Consider the following 26,429-nt stretch of genomic DNA (forward strand, 5'->3'; position numbering starts at 1 on the left):
TAAACTCCAGGCTTATTATTGAGTTGTTAATCCAGTATCCAGTATGAGTTACTGAGGAACTATTAGAGATGGGCGATATTACGATATTTTATGGGTATATCATAATACAACAGGTGACAATACACTTGTCAGCACTTTAAGTATTTGAAAAGCAGTGGCTGTTGTTGTTGTTTACAGGCTCTCCATAATTTGAGCAAACAACAGCAACAACAACAACAACTGAGCCTCTAAGTCAGGCTCTTTTCTTCCCACAAGTCCCTTTGTTCCCTTTTTTAATCCCTTTAAGATGCAGGCCTATTATTCCGGGAGTTACAAATCCAGTATCCAGTATGAATTACTCAGTAAGTACTAAGGGTGGGCGATATGATGACATGGTTATATTGCAATACATCATAGTACATTTTATCAGTCAGTATTTTTAGCATCTGTAAAGCAGTTGTTGTTGGTGTTGTTGTTTACAGGCTGTGTATAATCAGACCAAGTGTAATTAGACTGTAAACAACAACAATCAGTAGTAATGGTAATAGTGGCACTTGGTATTGGTATTGGGACGGAATTTGCAGAAAGTGCTGTATCTGAGATGGGAGGAAAAAAAGGAGCGAATCTGATCCTGATCCGATCGCAGTTGTTAGCTGAGTGTTTTAGATGCCCGTCTTAAAGAAAGTGCTTCTAATGGATAAAGTATTTTGCCCTGCATTTAAAGCATGGCAGCTTTTAAAGAAGACATGTCAGACTGCATTGGTTGAAAGTCAGGGTTTCAATATCAGCATCGGTATTGGACAAGACAAAGTGGTGCCATCTCTTTTGGTTTTAGTGGCGTGTTTTGTCCAGCAGTCTATCCAGTGCGCAAACTTCTGGAAATGCCATAAAATGTTCATAAGTAGCGTAAGAATCAAGCATCACAATCAGGACTTTATTCCATATCGCCCATCCTTCGGAACCAGTATCAATCAACTATGCTAAAGCAGTGCTCTCCAGCCCTGCTCCTGGAGAACCACCTTCCCACAGACTTTGGATCCAACCCTACGCTCTATAAATTCAACATGCCGCAAGAGTTCTTTAAACGATGCCATGGGAGAACCACTTCTGGTGTTAGTGAGGTTTAAAGAACATGAATGTGAATGTGATTAACTTCACAAATCGTCGCTGTGGGTGAAACCTTGTATCACCATTTTTGCCATTTTTCACTATTAGTAATAAAGTGAATTTGGCAGTTGTTCTTTACATTGTATCAAAATGTCATGATGAACGGACCAATAGAAATGCTCCAAAATGACTTGAAAAAAACTGTCTTAACTTTCAATGCAAGGCAATGTAAAATGATTTTATTACGTCCCCTGTAAAGTTGTCATTTTGGAAATGCAAGGTTTTTCGCATTACAGCGACAAAACATGGTTGGTCAGAACCATGGAAGGTGGTTGTTCCATGACATTGCTCCAAGAACCCTTTGTAGCACCTTTGTATTTAGGAGTGTAAGCCACCCTAACTGATCCATCTACATACTGCCCTTAGAAGGTCCTGATTGGCTGAATGGGGTGTGTTAGATTTGGGCTGGAGTTGACACCTGCTGGAAGGTAGCTCTCCAGGAAGAGGGTCGAAGACCATTAATGTAAAGTTCATCATCTGTTTTAGATCTGAATCTCCACTAATTCAGAAACCCAGCAGCCCTTTCCATTGTGTGTTTCCAACGCTTCACAATGAATGGACCAAAAGACTCAAACTACTTGGATTGAAATCTATGGCTCTCAGGTCTTCTCCTTCTCTGGTAACTTTGCCATTTTGGAGATACCAGGTTTATTTATGATAAGAGAGTGGAGATCTTCAGAGTTGAAGGGGTTTTTAAAAAATGGCCCAGAGTGAAAGTGGTCTTACCTTTCTCTGGACTGAGACTCCTAATATTGCTAAAGTCCTCCATGTTGCTGTACGCTGCTTCTCCATGTGTTAGTGCAGCTCCAGCTTGGCTGTGGAGGGAGCGGCTCTTCCGGAGCAGGAGAGCGGAGCGCAGCGTCTCACAGTCATCTCAAACACCAGAGACCGGCACCGGAGCACCTGCTTCTCTCCTGCTTCTGTTCCTCCCTCCCTCTCTCTCTCTCTCTCTCTCTCCTCTCTCTCCTCTCTCTCCTCTCGCTCTCTTCCCTACTCCAGCCTACTAAGCTGTTCCTGCTCTTCTGCTTTTCTGCTTTGCTTCTTTCTTTGATGCTCTCTCTCTCTCTCTCTCTCTCTCTCTCTCTCTCTCTCTCTTCTTCTTTTAGTCTGTTTCTTTCTTTGACAATTTTCTATCTCAGACTCTTGCAGCCTCTCTCTCTCTCTCTACTCCTTCTATGTCTCTTGCCCTCATTTCTTTAGCTGCCTCCAGCCCTGAATGGTTCTTGCTACATCTCTCTCTCTCTCTCTCTCTCTCTCTCTCTCTCTCTTACTCTCTTACTCTCTTACTCTCTGTTTCTCTCTCTTTTGTTTTGTTTGCTTCTTACTGTTGCTCTTTCTATCTCTGTATGGCTCTTTACCTTCTCTCTCTCCCTTTCTCTCTCTCACTCACTCTCTGCCTTGCTTTTTCTATTTTCTGCTTACTCCCTCTGTCACCCTATCTTGCTCTTTGTCTCTCTGTTTCTCTTATTCGCTTTCTCTATCTGTCTGTATCTTGCTCTCTCTCTCTCTCTCTCTCTCTCTCTCTCTCTCTCTCTCTCTCTCTCTTGCACTCAGGGGACAGCTTTTGCTCCCATGTGTGTAATTGGCTTGCTCGCCCCCCCCCCCCCCCACCACACACACACACACCGAAGGAAAAAAAGAGCGATGCTGGGAGTACTGGGAGAGAGAGGAGAGAACAGGAAGGAGGAGAAAGAGAGAGAGAGAGAGAGAGAGAGAGAGAGAGAGAGAGAGAGAGAGACAGAGATAGGGCGCTAGAGATGCGCGAGTAGAGTGAGATCTGCGCGAGTGGAACAGGGTCTGTCTCTCATGTTTTATTCAGAGTGATTCTGCTTATAGGGGAGTAAATGGGTGTGCCCAAGCCGCTGGAAGAAACCTTCAGAGTGGGAGCAGTGGGGTGTGCTTGTGTGTTTTTGTGTGTGTTTGTGTGCGTATCTTTTGTATGTGTGTGTTTGTGTGTGCCATTGCAGAGGGTGACGAGCGTGGAGAAGAGGAGATTAGAGGAAGAAGAGAGAAGAGGATTGCAGTGAGAAACTGATAGTGTGTAGAAGAGTGAGCATGTATGTGTGTGTGTGTGTGTGTGTGTGTGTGTGTGTTCGGTGGGGTGGGGGTTGTTGAAGCATGGTATGGGAATACCCTCAGTGGCTTTCTAGTGATTCAGCTCATCCACATGTTAAAGCACTCTGGCATGTGCTAATGTACTACTTCATTGTCTGCTAAAGGCAGGCAGCAGGTGGTCTATTACTGCCTCGGACCCCCAAGACAAAAAAATAAAAAGCCTTCAGGTGAAATTCCAACACTGCCATGATGAAATTCCCTACAATTACATATCAACGCAACACCATGGAAAATTGCAGTAAATCTTTAGACTACCATCAGATAATCAACATTAGAAGTTACATGTAACAGAATTACAGAATTACAGAATTACGGAATTACAGAATTATGGAAAAATGGAATTATGGAATTCCATTACTCATTACATAAGGGGTAACAATTCAGAGCATTTAATTTTGATCACATTTTTGATATATCAAAAAAATATAGCCTGTGTTAATGTGCTAATGTTTACATGTTATGTTTATTAGAAATATTATTTGAATGTAATAGTGATATAATAGGTAAAAACTGGTAAAACTATGAAGCTTTTATATATAAAAGTATTATTATACACTTCTGTTACCAAAGAATAGCTCCAGTTTGCATCGAAGACCCAGTAGTTACTGTGTAATACTCCTTAGTGTATAATAAGCCTTGGAGTGTTAAGGGCTTAAATGTACTTTACAGTATCTTAATCATATGATCTAGCCACAAGCTAATATGCTAGGCCCATGGCAATCCACAAGCCAAAAGCTAATATGCTAGCCCCAAAGTAACCCTCTAGCCACAGGCTAACATTCTAGCTCCAAACCAGTCCACCAGCCAAAAGGCAAATGTGCTAACCCCCAAAGCAACCCTCAACAAACACTTTAACATGCTAGTTCTGACAGCTAATGTGATAGTCCTAAAGCAAAGCCACTAGCCAAAAGCTAATATGCTAGCTCCATAGCAACTTATTATGATTGTGGTTCCCTGGCCACAACATCCTAACCATTGTGGACACTTGTGCGTCCCCAGTGTCCTCGTCTTTGAAAGCCAAATTATGGTCACCCTACATAAAAGCTGTAGTACCAGCGCTATTCAAGTCAGTAGCACCAGTAACACCAGTCAGCTGTAATGACAGCACAAAGTTGGCACTATTGACTGAATGTCTCCGCTTGTTTTAATAAAAGTTACGAGTGATAAACAATGAAACGTATAAAGAGATGTAGGAAGAGCTATTCCAGGCCAGTACTGTACTCCACACTAAGGACCAAGCAGAGACTAATAGAGAGTGTGGTATTGTCAGCACTTGGTTGGGAAAAAGACAGCAGCCATGACCATTTTTCTGTCAATTTGTAGATGGAGCGGGACATTAATCACTGTCCAGGGAGACATATTCATCTCAGAACTGTCACAAGCATTTTGTATCATTAGAACTACGCAGACTGAGGATGAAGTTGAATTACTCTGCTTTCCACTCTAATGTGCAGCTCATTCTGTGGTAAAGAGGAGGGCAGGAGCGAGGAGATCGTCTGAGCTGTCATAAAAAAAACAGATATTTTAGTTGCTTTATTTGCTGCCATTAGCAGAATGTTTGATTGCCTGCAAATTTACAGAACCTATAGTTAATAATAAAAAGGTTCTAGAAACAATATATTTCTATATTATATAGAATATAGAATATTATATATATATAATATTAGATATAGGATGTTTACATAGTGCACTGTACGATAAATAAATAAATAAATAACAATTAAAATCTTCATTTAAAACAGTTCTCTGATATGGATCTGTTATTGAATCTGTTATATATACCAAATTACTAGTAGATTTAAAATGAGCCTTCTGAGTAAACTCTGTTGTTAGTTTGACAACAACCAGCGGTGGCAATTTGAAAAGAGGCAGTGACTAGTTGCACATGTCTGGAAGGAGGCATGTGTTGGTTCTCACCCTCCCAGTGCTGGGAGCATTACATGTATTGGGCGAAGGTGGGGGGGATTAACGAATGGTTGGGTAATTAGCTAACAGGCAACAACATGACATGACACAGGTTGAGTTTTAGGCTTGATCTGTTACAGAATTGATTGGATTATGGAAGAATGATGGAAGATTATGGGAAAATCAATATCCAGTTTATTCCACCATTGGGAAAAACTAGGAAAAATGAACACTGGTTGGAGTGCGCTGCCTGACCACAGCGATACACTGCCATTGCCATCTGTGGTGACCAAATTTTCGGTCGCTGCTAAATTTCCATGTAAATGCAGCATGCAGTTTTTTGGTGTCCTCCATCAAAGCATCTGCTACAACTTAACAAATTTGCAGCAGTTCAGCTAAATTGGGAAGCCACGTGCACACTCCCTGTCGAATAGCTGCTAATTCCAGCCCTTGTTTTTCTAAAGTGAGCTGAAAACGCCTGGACGGCTGCCTGATTCTTCAGCCCAGGAGGAGTGTGGTACGGACTAAGGGCGAAGGCTCAGGAACTGTCCGTGGTGCTGACAGCCCCGGCGAGCTGCCTGAGGAAATTGCCCGCAGATCACTGAAAGTAGGTCAGAGCAGGACAGTGTGAGGAAGCACTAACGGCCGCACTGGACTCACTGAGGGTTGACTGCGCTGATCTCAAGTCGTTTTCCCTTGTTCTGTACAGTACTTTAGAGTGTGGAGTAAGGAGACCTGTGTTTATGCTGTAAGCCTAATTAAAGTGAATGGCAGTGGTGTAGTGTTTACGAGGGCTCACTGCATAGAGAATTGGGGATGAGGTTATGTCTAGCGTTACACCGCCTGTAACGAACTGTACAGAACGTAAATGTCAGTGGGCTCAGATGGAAAAACAGCACGGCTACACTAGGTACTCTTATATACAGACCCACGCACACCCACAGAAAGAGAGAGAGAGAGAGAGAGAGAGAGAGAAAGAGAGAGAGAGAGAGAGAGAGAGAGAGAGGGTGGATGATATGGTAATGTAACAGTAAATGTAGGATAGCATGATGATTTTTGTTTGGAATGATTCCACTGATGACCCGCTAACGAAGGCTCATCTGTAGCATTTTAGCTACATAAATTCACACTGAACTAGGGGCAAAATCAAACTGCAGCTTTCTTCTAATTGTCTGACTGTACAACTGCCACCATTTTGACAACCGTTTGGCACCTACAAAGACTCTGGTTTAGTAAATATACACATTCCCACTGGCGAACAGTCCATTCTACAAGTTAACGATGAGGAAATACATAGTTTCAATTAAGGAACATAAAGAGAACCAAAGGTTACAATCCTTGCACTTCATTCATTCCACTGAAAACTGTCAGTGTAGCTGTACCCTTGGCAGCCGTAGATACAGCGGTGCGCCGGAACTGAACCGAGAGTAATGAGGATTTGAGGTGGAGTGAAACGTTACAAGTCGCTTTCCGCATTCCTCTCTTAATGTTTTATGAAGCCCTCTGGGTCGTTCGATACCAGACAGACTGTGGTTTGCGATGAAGCTGTCAGGGACTTTTGCTCTGCAGGGAATGTGTGCCTCTCTGACAGTTCCACCGCAGATAAAGGCGGGCTAGGCGTCAGGGAGAGGAAGGAAAAGGTGCTGATAATCCAGGAGAACGGCTGTGGTTTCTGTCACAAAAGGCCCTGATCTGATTATGAGACCGTGTTCTGTGACTAAAGGTGCAGTCAGTGTCCTCAGAACTCAGCACAAAGAGCGAGGCCAGGCCACGTTATCTCACATCGGTGGAGGAACCAGGCGATTCAGATCTGCCTGTTTCCTAGGTGAAGCACAGATACAAATGGGAGCGATGTGGGAAGTGTACGCGCTGGAGATCAGCGATAAAGTGTGTAAAGTGATATTGTGATACAGTTTTTTTGGGATAAACATTGTGATATTTAAAAAATTTAAATGATACTATCTCTAAATGGAACATTGGACACAATCAATGGAGCATAAGGGTAAATAATGGGATATAAATAATGCAGCATGGATGCAAGTAATGGAGCATGGAAGTATGTACTGGAGCATGGAGGTAAATAATGAAGTATGGAGGCAAGTGATGGAGCATAAGGGTAAGTAATGGAGTATAAAGGTAAATAATGGAACATGGAGGTAAATAATTGAGTATGGATGCAAGTAATGGAGCATGGAGGTACGTACTGGAGCATGGAGGTAAATAACTGACATATGGAGGTAAGTAATGAAGTATGGAGGCAAGTAATTGAGTATGGAAATAAGTAATGGAGCATAAGGGTATGTAATGGATTATAAAGGTAAATAATGGATCATGGAGGTAAAAATGGAGTATGAAGGTAAATAATTGAGTATGGAAGCAAGTAATGGAGTATGAAGGTAAATAATTGACATATCATGGTAAGTAATGAAGTATGGAGGTAAGTAATTGAGTATGGAAGTAAGTAATGGAGCATAAGGGTATGTAATGGATTATAAAGGTAAATAATTGAGTATGGAAGCAAGTAATGGAGCATGGAGGTAAATAATTGACATATGGTGGTAAGTAATGAAGTATGGAGGCAAGTAATTACATTACATGATTGCAAGCAATTTACAATTTACATTTACATACAAGTTGAGTTCCATAAATGAAGAGAAGTTGAAAAGCTTGTGATGTAAAAATGAATAATTACTGTAATGTTTAAAGTGGGCCTTAATATTGTCCATATTATGTGGCTGTAGCGCAGGTGGCTAAAGAAATCTCATAGAAAATGCAATGTGATTGTGTCACATCTGGACTCTTTGACATACTACATAAAATGTCACAGTGACACATGCTCAGACACTGTATATTCCCTTCAGGTATTGAAGAACATCTGGCGAACGTTGCTCATTCTCTACTGCTCACTCTCTCTTCCCTAAGATCTGAAACTGATCTCAGCAGCTCACTACTCCACCCCAATCACTGCAGAAATCCACCCTTACCTTTTGCCTCTGACCTCATGGGGAACCGTTCTAACCGAGTTACCCTTTCTTCATCAATCTCAAACTGCATTTCCATCTTGACATTTCAACAACAACAAGAAAAACAGATAAAACAAACAAATGGACAGGTCCATACCAGTCAAGGCTCAGCCTAAGGTTCCTCAATCTGGGAGGCTCGATATGGCTTTTAACCTGAAGGTCAAAGTATGGCTGATCAAGCGTAGCTTATTAGGTTTAGCGGATAAAAAAATGATGCTGGAAGAATGTCCCCATGAAGCTTGTGAAGATGGTGGACACCAAATGGGTCCACTACCTGTAGCACATCCCCCATTGAAATTAATAATGTATTACCTTAAAATAATTAAGGTAATGCTAATTTCTCTCTTCTGGATCCCCATGCTTCTAACTGTTAGTACTTATGTAGATTTTATTTGTGCATCATTAAAAGAGAAGAAACTGGCATAACCTCAGACCAGCAAGAGCTCATGAATGGAGGTGTGTGTATAGTCGCAAATTAGAGTCTAAACCTAAGTAAAACCTATCCAGCTATAATATGCTAGGTTTGCGTTATAAATCCTGGACTTAAATCTAGGGCCAGACAGTGCTTGGCGAATACATTGTGATCATCAGTCAAAGCATGACAGATTTAATTGCAGACCCTCTGATGCCATTATGGAGTCTCATATTTAAAAGATTTTCGAATAGCTGTCAGTTCAAGAAAGAAAAGCATTGGAAGGACAGGCCAGGGGTCTGTTGATGTGATTTATTCCACACAGAATACATCACAAAGCATTTCATTAGCTCCTTGCAAAAACTATTACATCCTGTCACTGTAGAAATCTACACACGCCATCTGAACCATCAAAAAGACTTTAATCAGCCTATCCATGGTCACAAATGGCAATGCATTCTGGACAAATCCCTTTGTGAAATGTGAATAATAGCTTTCTGGAAGGCTCAGCTGAATTGTAATCATTGATTTATTTGGTTGTTCAATGGGATGCAGTCTACCTAAGCAGGTGCACTGAGAAGAACAGGCCCTCTCTCAGCACACCTCAGTACACTGAGGGTAAGTGGTGAAATATGAGGGTCTGTAATGGAGTAGGAAGGTACACAATGAAGTATGAAGGTAAGTAATGGTAGTAAGTAATGAAGTATAAGAAGAAGATAGGAAATGAAGTGTGGAGGTAGGTAATAGATAGTGAGTTTGGGGGTAGGTAGTAAAATACTGTGATAAGTAATGGAGCGTGTCAAGCATTTGAGTATAAAGATAAGTTATAGAGTATGACATTGAGTGATTAAGTATGAAGGCAAGTGATGGAGTATGGTGGTAAGTAATTTAGAATTGAGTCAAGCAACCGAGTAAAAAGTAATAGAGTATGGCAGTAAGCAACTAAGCATGGAGGCAAAGTTATGAAATATGAGGGTTATCAATGGAGTATAAAGGTAAGGAAAAGAGTATCGTGGCAAGCAATTAATGGAGAATGTAATGTAGTAATGTAAGTAACAAAATATGATGGTAGGAAATGGAGGGTGAAGGCAAGTAATGGATTATAAAGGTAAGCAGTGGAGTATGGAGTTAAGTAATAGATAGTGGAGGTGAGTAATGGAGTATGAAGGTAAGCAACTGAATATGAAGATAAGTAATGGAGTATGGTGGCAATTAATGTACTATGGCAGTAAATAATGGAGAATGGAGGCAAGTAATGGAGTATGGAAGTAAATAATGGAGTATGGAAGTAAGGAATGGAGAATGGAAGTAAATATTGGAGAATGGAAGTAAGGAATGGGGTATGGAAGTAAGGAATGGGGTGTGGAAGTAAAGAATGGAGTGTGGAAGTAAAGAATGGAGTGTGGAAGTAAAGAATGGAGTGTGGAAGTAAGGAATGGAGAATGGAAGTAAATAATGGGGAATGGAGGCAAGTAATGGAGAATGGAAGTAAGGAATGGAGAATGGAAGTAAGGAATGGAGAATGGAAGTAAATAATGGAGTATGGAAGTAAGGAATGGAGTATGGAAAAAAGCAACGAAGTTTGGTGTTACGTAATTATGAGGGTAAGTAACAAAGTATGGAGAAGCATAATGAGGTTTGGAGGAAAATAGTGAAGTATAAGGCTGAGCAATGGAGTATTAGGGAAGTAATGAAGTGTAAAGATGAGTAAAGGAGTGCAAATGGTCTTTAAAAATAGGTTCCTGAATTGGCTTGGATGTTGGGCTCTTGTAAAAACATTTTATTGGACATTACATTATATGGAGACTTCTTAAGCTTTAAACACATCTTATTTTCTAAGAGTTCTTAACAGAATCACTCATCCAGAATCTTTAGGGAGCAAAAAGTGGGTTTCTGTGGTACTGTGGCAAACAATGATTTGTGGCACCTTTATTTTTAGAACAGTGTGTAGATATGAAATGGACTACATTAAAAAAAGAGGATCTAGGTAGATACTTGAGTGTACTTGATTTGTACGTAATAGTATGAGTAAACAGTGTTTCAAGTAGGTGAGTAATGGACAATAGACTAGAGTGGAGGTCGCTTCTCAATTGATGCACAGGGCCCTCTAGTGTAAAGACTCCCACCTAGCTGCACTCAGTACACAACAACAGAGGAGGCATGTGTGGTTCATGCCCACGTTTGGGCCTTAGTGAAGGCTGTCTGACTGGCCTGGCACTTGGCCAAAGTGCTGGACATGAGCTCCTCACTCCAGTGGGCAGTGTAATGGAGAAAAGGCTTGGTCAAAGAGCTCTGGTGGGAATTAAAGAGCATGCACTATGAAGGGTAGCGGTGCATCGATGCATCCTGCTGCAGCAATCTAAAGGCAGCACTGGCCTGAAACGAAAATAGAATCGATAAAAATAATGCACTATTATATTTAATACACAGATTTTGGCAAGAAAAGAAGGCTGTAGATGCTTCTGAGTCTAGGGAGGGATTTAGGGATTTTGGCCAAGACCTCAGAACAGTCTGTCCTAGCAAGTTCAGCCAAAACAACAGTCCGCAAGCTGTGTAAAAGAAGTGTACAACGATCCTAAAATGTCATCATGGGACCTACAGGTCGCTCTTGCCACAGCTGATGTCAAAGCACAGCGCCTATCATCAGATAGAGGCTGTACAAGTTCGATTTTCATGGGAGGTGTGCAAGGAGGAGACCATTAGGGGAAGACCTGGGATTCATATTTCCAAAGCACATTGTTCCAGATGTCTTGGTCTTTGTCTAGATGCTCTTCACCAAACTTTAGTCTTGCTCTGTTTATATATATATATATATATATATATATATATATATATATATATATATATATATATATACATACATAGTGTATGTGTCTTGTTTTTTGCCACCTTTTTCTCTCTGATGGGATTTTCGAGATGATGAATGGGTTACGAGTAGTGCCAGAAGAGAGGAAGAAAATGGGAAGGGGCTGAAAAATGTGAGAAAGAGTGGGAGATATGTTTTATGCAGAAAATGACACCTAATATAAGCTGGTATTACTTCTCAGCAGGCCCATTTCTCAGACAGAAACACAGGCCAGAGAGCAAAGCTAGCCTAAACGTGGGCGGGGGTCGGCCGTCCACCTCGATTAGAGTCTTAATTACACACACGCGAACCTCGAGAGAGAGAGAAAGGAAGAGGAATGAGAGGAGAATATGACCCACTGATGCAATAAACACTCTCATCATCATTCTCTACTATCTCTGTAATCTCTCTACCTCTGTTTCTTCTCTCTCATTCTCACGGACATGTAGATTCAACTTAAGACTCAAGACATTTACGGCATTTAGCTGACGCTCTTATCCAGAGGGACTTACAAGGTAACTTGTATTACAGAGGTGGGCCAACGTAGTGTTAGGAATCTTGCCCAGGGACTCTTATTGGTGTAGCGCAGCATAGTCACCCAGACTGGGAATCAAACCCTGAGAATCTCCCACATGGTGTAATAGCTCACTGGCAGCTAGTGATTTTATCAGATGCACCACACCAACCACCGACTCAGTGCAGTGAATAAATGAAAAATCTGTTGTTATATGCTTGTGAATTTATCCGTATGTTGTCTATGGTTATTCAGAATTAAGGGGTTTGAGTGCATTGCATTATGGGAAATGTAGTTCATTTGATATGGCTTTTTGTCAATTTGTTGTCACTGCCTAAGACAATATACTCTTGTTTTCTTTCTTTTTTCTAATTTTTTTGTCTCAAGTGAGCCATCTGCAGTAAATGCCAAGTACTTCAACCTTAGGAAAAAGAAAAGTGCCTAAAACACATGGGTATTTAAGGAAAAAAATACCCAAAATAAGGAAAAAACCTAAGGGCCAAAACCTAGCGATGCATGCGGTACAGACAGTGTTTAAAAGAAAAGGGGCAAAATAACTAGTCTTCAATGTATTTTGGATAGCTAGCTCTCATGATGGTGAATCTAGCTGGAGTTTTACTAAGTTTTACTAACTGGATTTACTATCAATCTAGCAGTTGAAACTAGGTGCCCAGCCACGGATGGGGAGGTTGCTCACAGGGAGGGTTTTCAAACATGCGGCCTGCAGGCTGATTAGGGCTCTACTACGTATTCCCAATGGGGATTTTTTTTTTTTATCAAGTTCTGTCAAAGAAGTTCACGCAAACTGCACTGACCTGTAGGTACAAACAGACAGACAGTCCAGCATCTGCAGAACCAATCAGAACCAATCTACATTTCAGCTTGGCAGCGGGACAAAAGATAAAGGCAGAACCAATCATAATATTTTATTTCCAGGCATGACTGTAAAATCAGTTTGAGTCAGTTAGTGACCCAGCTGTCTTTTTTTTAGCCTGAGAAAGTTCTAATTTGTCAGTCAGTCAGTCTCTAGCACACTTTAGCCAAAACATGCTAATACTGTTTAATATGCTTTTAGCAAACTAGTTTAGCAAACTAAGAATTACTTGTCTCTTTTCAAAAGAAGCGGACTCAGTATATACTCAGTGTCCACAAAACCCCAAGCTTATTTTCTAGACCCTCCAATAAGTGCGTAGCAATCGTTGCTAATGTTGTGTGTTGTTTTCTGATTGAGCAAAAGCTACGGTAAGCTTAAGTTGGCTTATGGTTTTTAGTTCAAATTTTGCATTCCAGCTTAAACAGTGCACTAATGAGCTGTGTGAAAAGGGAAAGCCAACGGCAAGACATAAATGGTCCATAAACACTAGCCCGCCATAGGAGTAGCTACGTTTATACGTTTAAGACGTTTGACAGGTTGGGTTTTAAGTTTGTCATGTTGTTTCTCCTCGACTCCGTTGTTGGAATGGCGTTAGTAAGTGGACACGTGCAAATTGTGTACGTTTGTACAGTGATGGTTGGGTTTAAATAAATCCTGCATTTATATAAAACCCCCATGAGTCCAGTAATTATAAATACTTCTACAAGGCCACCTTCATCACAAGACTAAGACTGCAGGGCTGTATGACTAAAACCTTGCGCAGCACGTTCTGCTGATCTGTGTACACTGCCTGATGTGTGAAATTTAAATGTAATTCATAAGAAGGAATGATTTGGCCTGTTCTCTCCAGAGGGAGGTCTTACATAAGTGCAGTCAGCAGATGTGTCTATTTACAGTACATAACACAGTTGATCACACCAGGGAGTGCTCAGAAGATGCCAGTAGGGGTGTAGAGATGCAATGATGCATCAACCTAAAGGTGGTGATTTAACTGCAGTGATTCTGGAATGTTTACACTGACTATAATTCGGTGATGAACTGAGATTACTTGTGGTAGGCCTTCAATTTGGGTAGTAGTTGTTAAATTAGTCAAAATTCTCACTACTTTAACACAGCCAAACCCCATATGGTACATTTAGTACTGAGCTAACAGCAATACAGACATTTTGGCCTGTTCTAGATTCTGTTTTCCATTTCAAACAACTGACAAACCTGTCTAGAACCCACATTGATCCAAAGTCATGATTGTTCTCCTGGAATCGGTCCTACTCATTAAATCCCACTGTTTAATTATACGGTCACTCCTAATTTGGTTGGTGGCTGATGCATATAGGCCTTCAGTCCAGCTCCTGAAAGCCTAACCAATAGGACGGTTCACTTGGCTGTATCTATCTATCTATCTATCTATCTATCTATCTATCCATTTGTTTAAAGCGAGTGTACTCACTGGCCATTTTATTAGAAACACACACCTTGTAACTCCAACACACTTCGCACACAGACCACTTTTTTAGAAATGCCTACCTAACCCGTAGCTTTTTTGTCTAGTTTGTTGTCATGTACAATTTGTTAGCCACCTGCTAAGGACATCATTACTGGTCAGTTTCGGACTACATGAGTATGAGTATAGGTATGAGTGTCAGGTACAGCTGTTGAGAGAGGCTCTGTGGTCAGAAACTGACCACTGATGAGGCAGAACACAAATGATACATAGCAGTAGATGGAACACAGTGTTCAGTTGAATGAATACAGTATGCAGTAAAGATTTGGCTAAACTGTGTGGTCAATGCTCAGTACCCAGTACTGACTGAGCAAATGAACCTACAAGCTAAGCGTTTCCAATAAAGTGACAGAGACTTTGAACTGAAAGATGTTCCTGCTGGACATCAGAAGAGCTCTGTAATCTTAATTGCAATCAGCGATTAAATTATACAGATAGTTGGTCAAGGCAGACCCATATCAATTATAGTTATAGTAACTATAGACACCTTTCCAGCTTTCTTCCAAGAACCGCCATTAGGTCGTACCAACAGTTTAGTTACCACAGCTGGTAACAGATTACTGATCTGTTTTTGTTTCTTTCATTAAGGCATATATTCCAGTCCCATTTTTCTCCTCAATTGTGAGGTACTCATCTGTAGTCTTCTCCTCTACACCCCCTTGTATTTGTCCTTTCTGCCATAGCACATGCAGTCTGCAGGTGCACTTAAGTGCCTTGTAACACTCTGTCAAGACTGCAAGCAGAAGAAGTGGGGAATTTAAGGCCCTGCCTAGTAGTGAAAACAACTCACAGTTCAGAAGAGTTTGAAAATCTGCTTCTTGGTTTTTATTTGTTAGGGCAATCTAATCGAAAGTGTCCATAAATACCTTCAATAAAAATAACACATAATAGTCCCATATATGTAGTGCATTTTGTAATATGTACATGTTCATACAACGAAACATGGTTGCAGCCATTTCAGTGGTTTTGCAGGATGAATGCATTTTGCACAGAATATCAAAGCTATTATATGTTACCTAGAATGAAAAACTTGATCTTGGCTTAGTTGTATGATGAGAGCTTGGTACATGGAACTCACATTATACGAGCCTCATTCATTGAAAAGAAAATCCAACATAACGAATCAGAGCTAACGAAACAGGCCAATTCACAAAACCCCAAAACTGTTACCTAACAGTCTCGATTCATTTACATACACCCTGCCCCGCTAGATTTTATTAGCAACCTACTGCCTAAAGTACGTTTACTCACTTGCCACTTTTTAAAGAAACACATACAGTGTATTTCTACACTTTATTAGAAACACCTACCTAATCTGCAGCCTGTTTTGTTTGTTATGTACAATTTGTTGGCCTCCCTCTACGGATTTCGTCACTGGTCAGCCTCTGACCACAGCAGTGAAACTGACATAGTAAGGTTCATGTCAGTGTTCAGGCTAGAGACAATTTTTTTAAAGCTGTCGTCACACTGCTGACACTTTGCCATTTGCAGCACCTTCATCAATGGTTCTGCATTTTGGTTCAGCAGTTTCACAAACTGGCTAACACGCTACCAGATTCTTATAAAATATCAGGCCTCATAACCACAGCTTTTCCTGTGCCAGTGTCCATGGAAGAGTAACCCAAACTAAAGCCTAGCTAAGGCTATTCTATGCTATGCTATGTGGCTACTATGTGATGTGACCGGCCAATCAATGCAAAGTTGACATTTTTCATTTTCATGAGCCCACCTTAGAGGGAAAATTAGCGTGTTTTGTTCTGAGGCGCAATAACAGGGTGGTAAATAGGCTTGAAAAGCCGCACCTGAGCATTTTTACTAAATCAAGGTCCTTTACTTACTATTTAATATGACTTACAGTTACTATTACACTACTGGATGGTTTCTTCTTGGTTTTTGCACAGTACTGTAATGACTGTGTTCTGTTTGAGGCAGGCTACCCGGTTGCATCACTTGAGCCCAGCTTGGTTTTCCATTAGCTGGCCAATAACAAGCTGCCCAGTTGCCACTGAGCTCAATGCTGCCGGTCACTGCTCACAACAGGTAAACCCAGTTGAATTTGTTCAGGTTTTGCCTAGCAATCTTAAGAGACAGTTTAGCAGAGGTAGGCAAACTAAATGATGCGTCCTGCAGCGGCCAATCACCAGCGTTTATAGCAGAGCCAATTCTACCGGTATAAAAGAACATTAGAAGTGGATTACTTCAGCAGGCAGAGGAAATTACTGGAAGGTGCAGTACATAAAGATGTACTTTAGTGGATTTGTGTCAGAATTTGTATGTCTTTACAGTTCAGTAGGGTTCTTTACCAGTGTTTTTACCTTGTGCAAAGGATATGTTCTATAATGCAGAACAAGGAACCCTGTCTTATATGTGCACTTTTCATTGTATTGATTTCCTTCGCCTTTATTTCTTTTGGCTATAGATGTTAATGGTAGTGGTTTGTGCTCTCATACAACAGCTACTTTGGCCTCATTACCATTAGGAGCTCACCTCCAGCCCCCAAGGCAATAGCTGCTTCCCTGACAGAGGTGAGAACTAATTGGAACTCAGAGGGATGTGCAAGGCCATTATCACACATTTACACACACACACACACACACACACACACACACACACACACACACACACACACACACACACACACACACAGTTCTGCATTCCCTGCCACTGCCACATATTATTTAAGGAGAGAAGACAATACGCACCCATCAAATCGCAAAATTATCTAGATGGTAAACAACTACTAGATATAAAACCGGACAGAGTTAGAGGTGCAGTTCATCATCTTTGTCTCCAACGGATTCATATTAGGCACCGCTGATGGAATTGTGGGCTGATGCAGATATATTGAAGATATATAAGATATTTTTCATGCTTTCTTTGCTATGGTTAGGTTACATTCAGGGAAAAAGTGTTGTGTTAATAAAGGAATAAAGGTTAACAATTTAATTTGTATTCTTAAATTGATAATCAGCTAATCATATAAAAACAAAGGCTTTTATATGAAGTGACCCTTAAATGTACATGTGTGCACTTTATTTCTTTAATGGGCTCTTTAAAAGTATTAAAAGCAAAATAACAGGGTGGTAAACAGGCTTGTAAAACCACATCTGAGCATTTTTACCCAACCATGGTCATTTACTTACTATTCAATATGACTTAAACGTATGGTACGTACTTTTATTTCTTTAATAGTCTTTAAAGTAAAATAACAGGGTGGTAAACAGGCTTGTAAAACTGCATCTGAGCATTGTTACCCAACCATGGTCATTTACTTACTATTCAATATGACTTACAATTCCTATTATACTACTGTTTTGAATAAAAATGTAAGCTTTTTAAATGTATGGTACGTACTTTTATTTCTTTAATAGTCTTTAAAGGAAAATAACAGGGTGGGAAATAGGTTTGTAACTGTCAATGATGCTAGAATTGGAGGTACTCTGAAATTAGCTGAGCGATGACAGTCTGCCTATGCCTATACTGTGCACAACTGTGGTGTTTTTTTCCATTGGCCTTGATGAGTTGACCTGCTCTGATGTCTGCGAATTTGGACTCACATGCTGTGTACACAGTTGTTTACAAATATATGTATAATGACATGGCATATGATGAATTGCACCCAAATGTTGCCTGTTATTATATATAGAGAGTTGGCCACAGGAGCAGGAAATAAAATAAACCAATAATCCTCCTGAACTGCTTATGTATTCACACCTCAGGCACAAGGTTACCCACTTAGTAAGCACTGCAACACTGCTACTAAGCAGTCATCTATGAATGGAAATAGACTATGTAATAAAGAAGTCAGTTTATTTTTGGAAATATAGCTACCAACACTTTCCACACCAATAACTATGTATCAAGTGCCATCGTTTAATTAAAAACTGACCAATAGAAGTGACCCAAAATGATTTTAAATAAAATAATACTAATTTAGTGTACAATCAAGTTATGAACATGAAGGCTGTACTAGGACAATAGCAATAAATAGATATCCACATTATATCTGTGCAAAAGTATCCAGACATTTCTGCAAATAATAGGATTGTGCTACTAACACTCATTAAGGCACAATGTGCATAATCATCACAAAAAAGCAATGCCATTTGGACACTCAGGTGCAGCTGTACATAAGCCTGCATAATGCCTAACTCCAAGAATCAGCTAGAAGAGTATAAAGCCCCCCAGCATTAAACTGTGAAGCAATGGACCTGCATTCTCGTGAGTAATGAAGCTAAATCTGATACCATTGGGATGTGTTGGTGCAACATTAAAGCAACATTATATAGAATTATTGCTTTAATATAACAGCTTCACAATAATTCAATGCTCCATTGATTTGTAATAGGGAGAATAGCATCTCTGTTGTTGCTTCTCCATGCTCAGCATGCTGCTAACTGTAGTATGTATCCACATGCTTCTTTCACTTTTAGTGCCGGTTCTGTGTCTCTTAGCTTGTCCAGACATGCATGTGTGATATGTGTCCTTGCTGAGGGGTGGCTCAAAGCACAAATTACACATCTTGACAGTAAGGGAAGCCCAGGAGTAAGAAATGCCACTTCTTGCATACTGCTGCTTTTATGATTGAAATTCATTTCTCAGTCAAATACTAACAACCCAACTAACAACCCAACAATAAAGGCAGCATCATGCCATTAGAAAATGAGGGTTCTTACTCTGTCCCGGTTGATTACACAAACTACACTACCCATGATCCCTCTAATACACACGTTGCTGTCACATGCCCACAACAAACCAAAATAGTTTGTTTAATAGTTTGACAGTTTCATAGATCGTGATCACCTGAGTACTAATTCCTATCTCCAGGGTGCACAACTCCAGTCCTGTAGGGCTGGTCTCCAGCCAAATCAGGTAAAATGGGTGTTTAAGAGGGGCAACCACCAAACTATGCTGCAAACCGGCCCTCTAGGACTGGAGTTGTGCACACCTGGTTTATCCTTACCTGTTTTTCTCTCTTATTGCGAAGGATTGGCAGCTCGTACTGTTTCTTACTGAGCGTTTATTTGTACTAATCTCCATATCTCTTTGTTAGCATGTCACTTTTCCTGTTGTTTGCACTTTTGTAAATGAACCATTTTTACCGTTTTACATCAGCAAGCGTCTGGTGAATTTCACATTACAGTACCATGGAGACAGCTCAGACTGAACATGCTGATCCATTTTATTATGGCTAAGACTATAACTTGAAAAAGAAAAGTCTAAAGTCTCAACGTATCTTAGCGAGACGTTGATCTTCAAATTGGACGGGATTAAAAGATAGAAAGGTTGGACAGAATTTAAAGTCAAGGACCCGTATTTCATCTGGAGATTCTCCCAGGCTGATTTTCTTAGGGCCGCACTAAACTGATGCTGTGAGGCAGGCAGTGTTTCAATCTTCCGGTTCGAGTGCATGTGATCTCAGGCCTGAAATTGAACATGAGACGGTGAGTCGTGTCTCGTTTTTCAGAGGAACGCTCCGCTACTTACACAGAACAACTCCAACTGCAAGAGAGAAAGTGTTCCTCCAGCAGAATATAAGCTATGAGCCGGTGCTCGGCGCTGAGAGAGCGAGCAAGAGAGAGAGAGAGAGAGAGTCAGACAGACAGGCAGACGGGGAGAAGCTTAATTAAGGCACAGCTACCCTTGCACAGCAAAGATAGAGAGGGCAGAGCTGAAGAAACGGAGTGAGGGAGAGCTAACGAGAGAGAGTGCAGAAGATAGCAGCGACCTTAATTGAAGCACAAATACGATTCCGGCTCGGCACCGCTTCGTCAGTTGGCCCCATAATACCTAGTTAATTGTTGCATATTCTGAAACACTGCAAAGGAAAACGAATAAAGCCTCGTGTCCATATTCATTACGGACTAGGAGCATTCCATGCATCCAGATGGATCCTGAAGAAAAAGTCTTTCTACTCAAGACGTCTTTAAGAATCTCCTCATCAAGAATCAATAACACCAATAATAGCTAAAAGCACTAATGATGGGGTAATGTCTCTTGATCCTGTTTGACTGGTGACTCAATGAACGCTGATGTTTGTTAAAGAAATGCTCCACAATTCTCCAACCTAATCTCTATCTTATACATCTGTAGTGCACATTCAGTTACTACAGAACACAAAGCAATTTCCCTGCATTTAAACAGGCCCAGTAAATATTACAACAGAAGCCAATGTCTAGTTGCTGAATGCAGCCAGTAAATGTTCATGTGTTTGGCAGTTTTTGTAGAATATCTTCATTAGCTCTTCTCTGGTGTTTAGTGTTAGTTTAGATATCCTTTTCGGGGGGCTTTCTACAGCCTGTTTATGTACCCATAACCCAAATATTTTATATACAGTTATAATAAGATCTTGAGCGTCACTCTGCTCCACATGTCGATGGCATGCAGTTCCCTGTGGAGTGTGCTTTCAGAAATTGGTCGTGAAGGACCTGCGTTAATGTCTGGAAGCTGTCCTTGCCTGGAAGTGAAGCGAATTTTCATTTACAAGCCAGTTAACCATGCCGGCAGTCCCTGTCAGTCAGTTTAGTCTTTCGGGCAAAACTGACTTGGATTTCCTGTAGACTGGGATTTTTGCCACTGCTGGTAGACCCGCATGACCGTATGCTTCCATGCACCTGCAGATTCAGCAACTTCCTTACTTTCCAACCATTTTCCACGCATTTGGCAAAACACTGCAATGTACCACTTCTTCACAATCTACAAATCCAGATGCAGGATCATCCTTGTGCAATGCTACTACCACCTGTGTACCACCACTTAGAGGTTACACATGATTAGATGATTTGAGATGATTTGACTGATATTTGATTTGTTTTTCATTGAACTCTAGAAGTAGAAGTAGTATGCTTAAGAAACATTGGGCTACTGCACTGAAGCGTCTACATTTTATTAATTTTACTGTATTTGTAACCCTCTACAAATACATTTTTTCACCATCTGCAAAGCTAATAAAGCTATACAATTTTATATATGACATTATCAGATATGTACATTAAACATACTGGGTAATAGCATCGGCCCACAGTTCCCATACTGGAGCATCCTTAGTAGAACCTGTCACCCCCACTGTTGTTATCACCCCTGGGTAGGTCTCTAGCTTTAGATGCATTCTGGTCCGGCCTCCTCCTTGTCGGTGTCACTGTTCATTAAACCATATAATATGTTTCTTCAGAGATGGCAGAGATTCTTTTCAGGGAGGGGAATTTGTAGGAATGCTTTGCCAGGGATGGCCAATGCTGATATCCAATATTTTTCATGTACATATCTGTCGAAACTGACAAGTGAACGTTTCTAGAATGTAGAAATTGGGAATACGTCCACCTGGATTAGAATTACACAGAAATGTAACATGTAACAGATTGAAATGCTGCCAAAACATGAAGAATGCAGGATAGTATTTTTGTAGGGTTTTGTAGACTATCAAATGAATGTAATTCAGCTATTTCAGTGTAGTAGTCCATCGTCACCTAATTTCTAGATTCTTCAGTTTGTTCAAATATATTTGAATAAATGGATGCTGCCATGATTCTGTAGTAATTTTACCTTTGTATACTGTATGGACAGAGTTTTTATACATTACTGACCATAGTTGGGTTGTGAAGGCCTACATGTAATGGTGTTACCTAATCAGAATATAAAGGAAATGTAACTGTATTCCATTACAGTTTCAGAAAACAGCATGTAATCATGGTTAAAGCCTAAGGTTTACTTTTCTTCCACAGTTTTGGTTCAGTGGGAGTTGAGCTGTAAGTTGGACATCTGACTTTGGATAAGGAGCTTTCCATAGGTCAAATAAAATATACCAGACTGAGAACATTCGCCTGCAGCTATATCTGATATAAGCTCCTATCAGGCAGTATCAACACAAAGGTCTAAACGGCTCAAATCGGATATCCACGTTATACCCTGCAGTTGAAGTGTAGGTCACCTCGCAGGAGTCATGTAAATAGGTGATGGGGCATGTTTTCCTCTAGCATTTCATACTCATATTCTAAACTGGACATGCCTAATTAATAAATTCTTGATTTATTTGACCAAAATATACATATTTAATGTAGTTTAAGATAAGGCCATCCTCTTAAAGTTGTATTACTTTACAGATTACAGGTAATTATTGATAATCAGTCATCTGTATGAGAATACCTTTGTAAAGTAACCCCCTCAAGACTGTTACTGACTGACTGTGCATGGACACCATATCATTGCCGAATTTCAAGCAGACATGCAACACGCTGTAGTGTTTCTTTAACAACTGCCACTAACTAATCAGCCCTCCTTACAGCTAACACCATTGTCTTTCCAGCCAGCGAGAATATTCCGAGCCCATGAGTTCGCAGAGGCCGTCTCTCTTAGCAGCGCGGCAGTTCTTGGAGATTGGAAGAGGTCCCTCTGGCCCTCCTATAGTCAAGCACCTCTGGGTATTGGCAGTAATTGCTTGCTCTCAGTGACAACAGGGCTAATTTACGACAGAGCCACACACACAGCGAGCCCGTCAGCATATTAGCAAGCGCACTTCTATGTTGTTAGCGTTAGCCTGAGGTGAAGGCAAGCTGCTGACTAATTCAATCAGCTGGTATCCAAGGGAGATAAAAGGAGCCGTTCGACCCAATGTTTCTGGGTTCATTAGCCACATAATGGACTCCTTTAATGAGCGATCAATACAACTTCAGTTCATGGAGAGATTTCAGGATTTGTTTAGCTATGTGGAGCTTCAGGGTGTGTATCATTCTCCATATCCAAACTAAATCTAATGAGAACATTTGTTAAAGTATGCCTCTCTCAACCTGAAAACCTGAGATTCCTCTAAGGGCCTGTTTACAACTGGCATTAACATGCGCCATTGGTGATTGGATCACGTATAGATTTCACTTGCTCACATGAAAAGCCGGGTGGAAACACCCCCAAGATGCATTGTGATCGGATTAGGATCGGATCACTCAATCGGATCTCGTCCACATTTAAAAGTGTGAACAGAATGCGTTTTCTGTGATCGGATTCCGTCAGGCACGCAGAAATATGTCTATCCGAAAAAACATTAATACCAGTTATGAATACTGCAGAACTTCTCTCTGGCTTCTCTCTCTCTCCCCCTTGCTCTATCTCTCTTGCTCTATCTCCCTAACAGAACAACAGAACCGTAACTCGTTCATTGGAACGTGTTCTACAGAGTATATGCAGCGTATATAACTCACAGAACTGACGGTCACAAAACAAGGCTGTCATTTCCCCCATCTGTCAAGGCCCTTCCAGTCACTAAGAATTGTATCGGCACAGAAGCCTGGCGTGCATCACCAGTTCAGAAAACAAGAAACTGCCATGAACAGACAGACAGACAGACAGACGAAGCATCTCACAGCCGACGGAGTAAAGAGACAAGAACTACACAGTGATGTCATTAACATGAGCGAGTGATGCTTGTTTGCCTCCCTTCCCAGGTTAGATTCCACACCGCAGTCACAGCTCTTCCTCCTGCTGTCTGTCTCTCTCTCTCTATCAGGGACTTTCTCTCTTTCTTTGTCAGAGGCACTTTCTTTGTCTCAGACTCTCTCTCTGTCACTCTCTTTGCCTTAAACTCTCTCTGTCGCATGCTCTCTTATATTCTTTGTCTGAGGGGTTCACTCTCACTCTGCCTCAGGCTCTCTCTATCTCACTCTTTGCCTCAGTGTCTGTCGCTCCCATTCTCTCACTCTATTTGTCTCAGACTCTCTCATGGTGTTTGTCTCAGACTCTCTCACTCTCTTTATCTTAGTGTCTGTCTCTCTCATTTTCTCATTCTCAGTGAAAGTGTCTCAGACTCTCTCTCTCTCTCTCTCTCTCTCTCTCTCTCTGTCTCAGACTCTTTAACCTTTTCTCAGACTCTCTCACACTCTTTGCCTCAGTGTCTGCCTCTCTCATTCTCTCACTCTATTTGTCTCAGACTCTTTAACTTTTCTCTCTCTCTCTCTCTCTCTCTCTCTCTCTCTCTCTCTCTCTCTCTCTCTCTCTCGCTCTTCACTCTCTCATCTTCACTCTCTCTGTCTCAGACTCTTTAAATTTCTCTCAGGCTCTCACTCACTCTCTTTGTCTCAGGCTCTTGCTCTCTTACTCTCCACTCCACAAAGCATACATTTACTGCCTAGTGCTTCCACAATGACTGCGACATGCATTTTTGAGATCTGCTGGCAGAAGCTTTTTGGGAGGCCAGCTGAGACTCGCCACATATTGCCTCAAACTCATAACACAGTTGTTTATGCCAGGACTGACAATAAAAATCCATTATGTACATAATCGAGAAGATAAACACAAATGCCCACGTATGAGAACGGTCTCCAGAAATACTTCACCAAGAATAAAATAAAAAAAAAAAGATTTCTCCACTAGACTACTCGGCTTCAAGCTGAGAAGAAAGGCCTGACTCATTGGTCCGCACAAGCGTACTGTCCTAAAGGCTGCAGTACACTGTGTTATTGGTGTTTCATCATACATTTCTGCTGCAGTGTGCTGAGCCACGGGATGTCTCCTTACCAGACAATTAGCCAGTCTTTCATCACAGCAGACCCAGAGGGACTCAGATTGCTCAACAAGTAATAGATCTGGTGATAGGCAAGGATTAATGCCCATCAGTGCCCCCTCATCGCATAAGAAAGCTTGTGAAAACTTTACTTTTTGCCAGGGGTAGAACTATTGCAAGCAATTTAGGGAGCCAAGCACTGGGGTGTATCTCTCCTAGTTGGCAGAACAGAGGAGTAAGTAAAGAAGTTCTCACTGACAAATATCACGAGTTCTGGAAGATGCTTCACCTGCTTTTCAGCACTAATCAAGGAGAATGGCGGCAGCCACTGCATCATCTTACACCGGGACTCAGACATCAAAAAGAGACAGCGAAATCTACCGCCTTATTGCTTTTAGACGCAGCTTTCTCATGCTGTCATCTGCGATTTTACATAACACACTCTCAGAAGGAAAGTCAATGAAATGCCCTGTCTTACTGTTTTCTGGACTAAAAACAGTGAATAATTATACATAGACATAAACAGCAGCCAAGACATCACGTAACAGAGCAATGGAGAGCTCACTGAGGGGATGATACAAGGAAAAAGACGCCTTATAAACATCTGCCAATGCTCTGTCGATGCTGGCAGTCCTTCCATATAATATGCTTGACTGAAACGGCTGAAAAGTTTTCTAACTCAAAAAGTCAAGGAAAAACTATCATACTCATAATCCAAACAAACAAGCAGCAGTTTAAACAAGGCTAAATATTGACCTCTGCTTGGAAACCTAGACTTTCCCTAGCTGCCTACAAAGCCGTCTAGAACTCAAATGGTCATATTTTGTATGCAGAGTAGGGCTGCAACAAGTGACTATTTTCATAGTCGAATAATTGATCATTCAGATTATTATGATGAATCTCTCAATTACCAGAGAACTCTTATGTAGCTTGAATTTTAGGTTGGATTTTTTTTGGCTGTTTTATTTGCTAACTAATAATAAAAACAATGAAATGAATCATTTATTAAGAAATTTGCTGTTTTAATGAACTTTTCTGCTAAGCTCAATAATATGCCAGTAATAATATATATAAAAACACAGTTTTCCCTTAATTTCTTAGATAAACAAAAAATCTAAAATGGAGATTTTATATTTTGTGTTACTGCTTCATTTGTCTTACTGACTTACTTTGACATGTTCTGTCCGAAGCCACAAAATCATCTGGCCTCTTTTGCTTGCGGCGTTACCAGCAAACTGAGTGTCTCCTTTTGTTTAAAGGTGAGACTTTAGCATAACCAATAAGCTCATTTTTTAGTTAGTTTTTTTTATTATTATTATTATTATAAAGTCTGGACTTTCACATAACCAGCAAAATGATTGGCCATTTAAGGTCCTATTTAAAGGTGGAATGTTAGTGTAACTAACTAATGGAGAGCAGGACTGCCCAGTCGTATCAACAAAGGTATGGTGAGGCTGCAGGATTTGCTTCCAACCAAGCCAGAGCACAGGAGGAGCACACACAGGTGCTCTCCAGCTTGTGCAGACCTTGGTGAATAAGAATGGACACCCCTGTAGAGGACAAGTTGAGTACTTGTCTCTTAATCTTGTAGGCATCACTGACCCA

General features: G+C 40.8%; 1 protein-coding gene across 4 annotated transcripts in view; it reads right to left on the reverse strand.

The window, feature by feature from the left end:
• Nucleotides 1–26,429, reverse strand: part of plch2a (phospholipase C, eta 2a) — a 176,547-nt gene that overhangs the window by 87,198 nt on the left and 62,920 nt on the right. Inside the window, exon 1 of one of the 4 annotated variants that reach the window (XM_072682284.1) lies at nt 1,873–2,666. The exons of the other annotated variants lie outside the window; for them this stretch is intronic. Within the exon in view, the coding sequence (XP_072538385.1) occupies nt 1,873–1,915 (43 nt within the window). The 5' untranslated portion in view covers nt 1,916–2,666. Of the gene's footprint in view, nt 1–1,872; nt 2,667–26,429 lie in introns of those variants that run through there. 4 annotated transcript variants of the gene reach the window in all.

Source organism: Salminus brasiliensis, chromosome 6 (assembly GCF_030463535.1).
Source record: "Salminus brasiliensis chromosome 6, fSalBra1.hap2, whole genome shotgun sequence".
In the NCBI taxonomy this organism is placed as follows: Eukaryota; Metazoa; Chordata; class Actinopteri; order Characiformes; family Bryconidae; genus Salminus; species Salminus brasiliensis.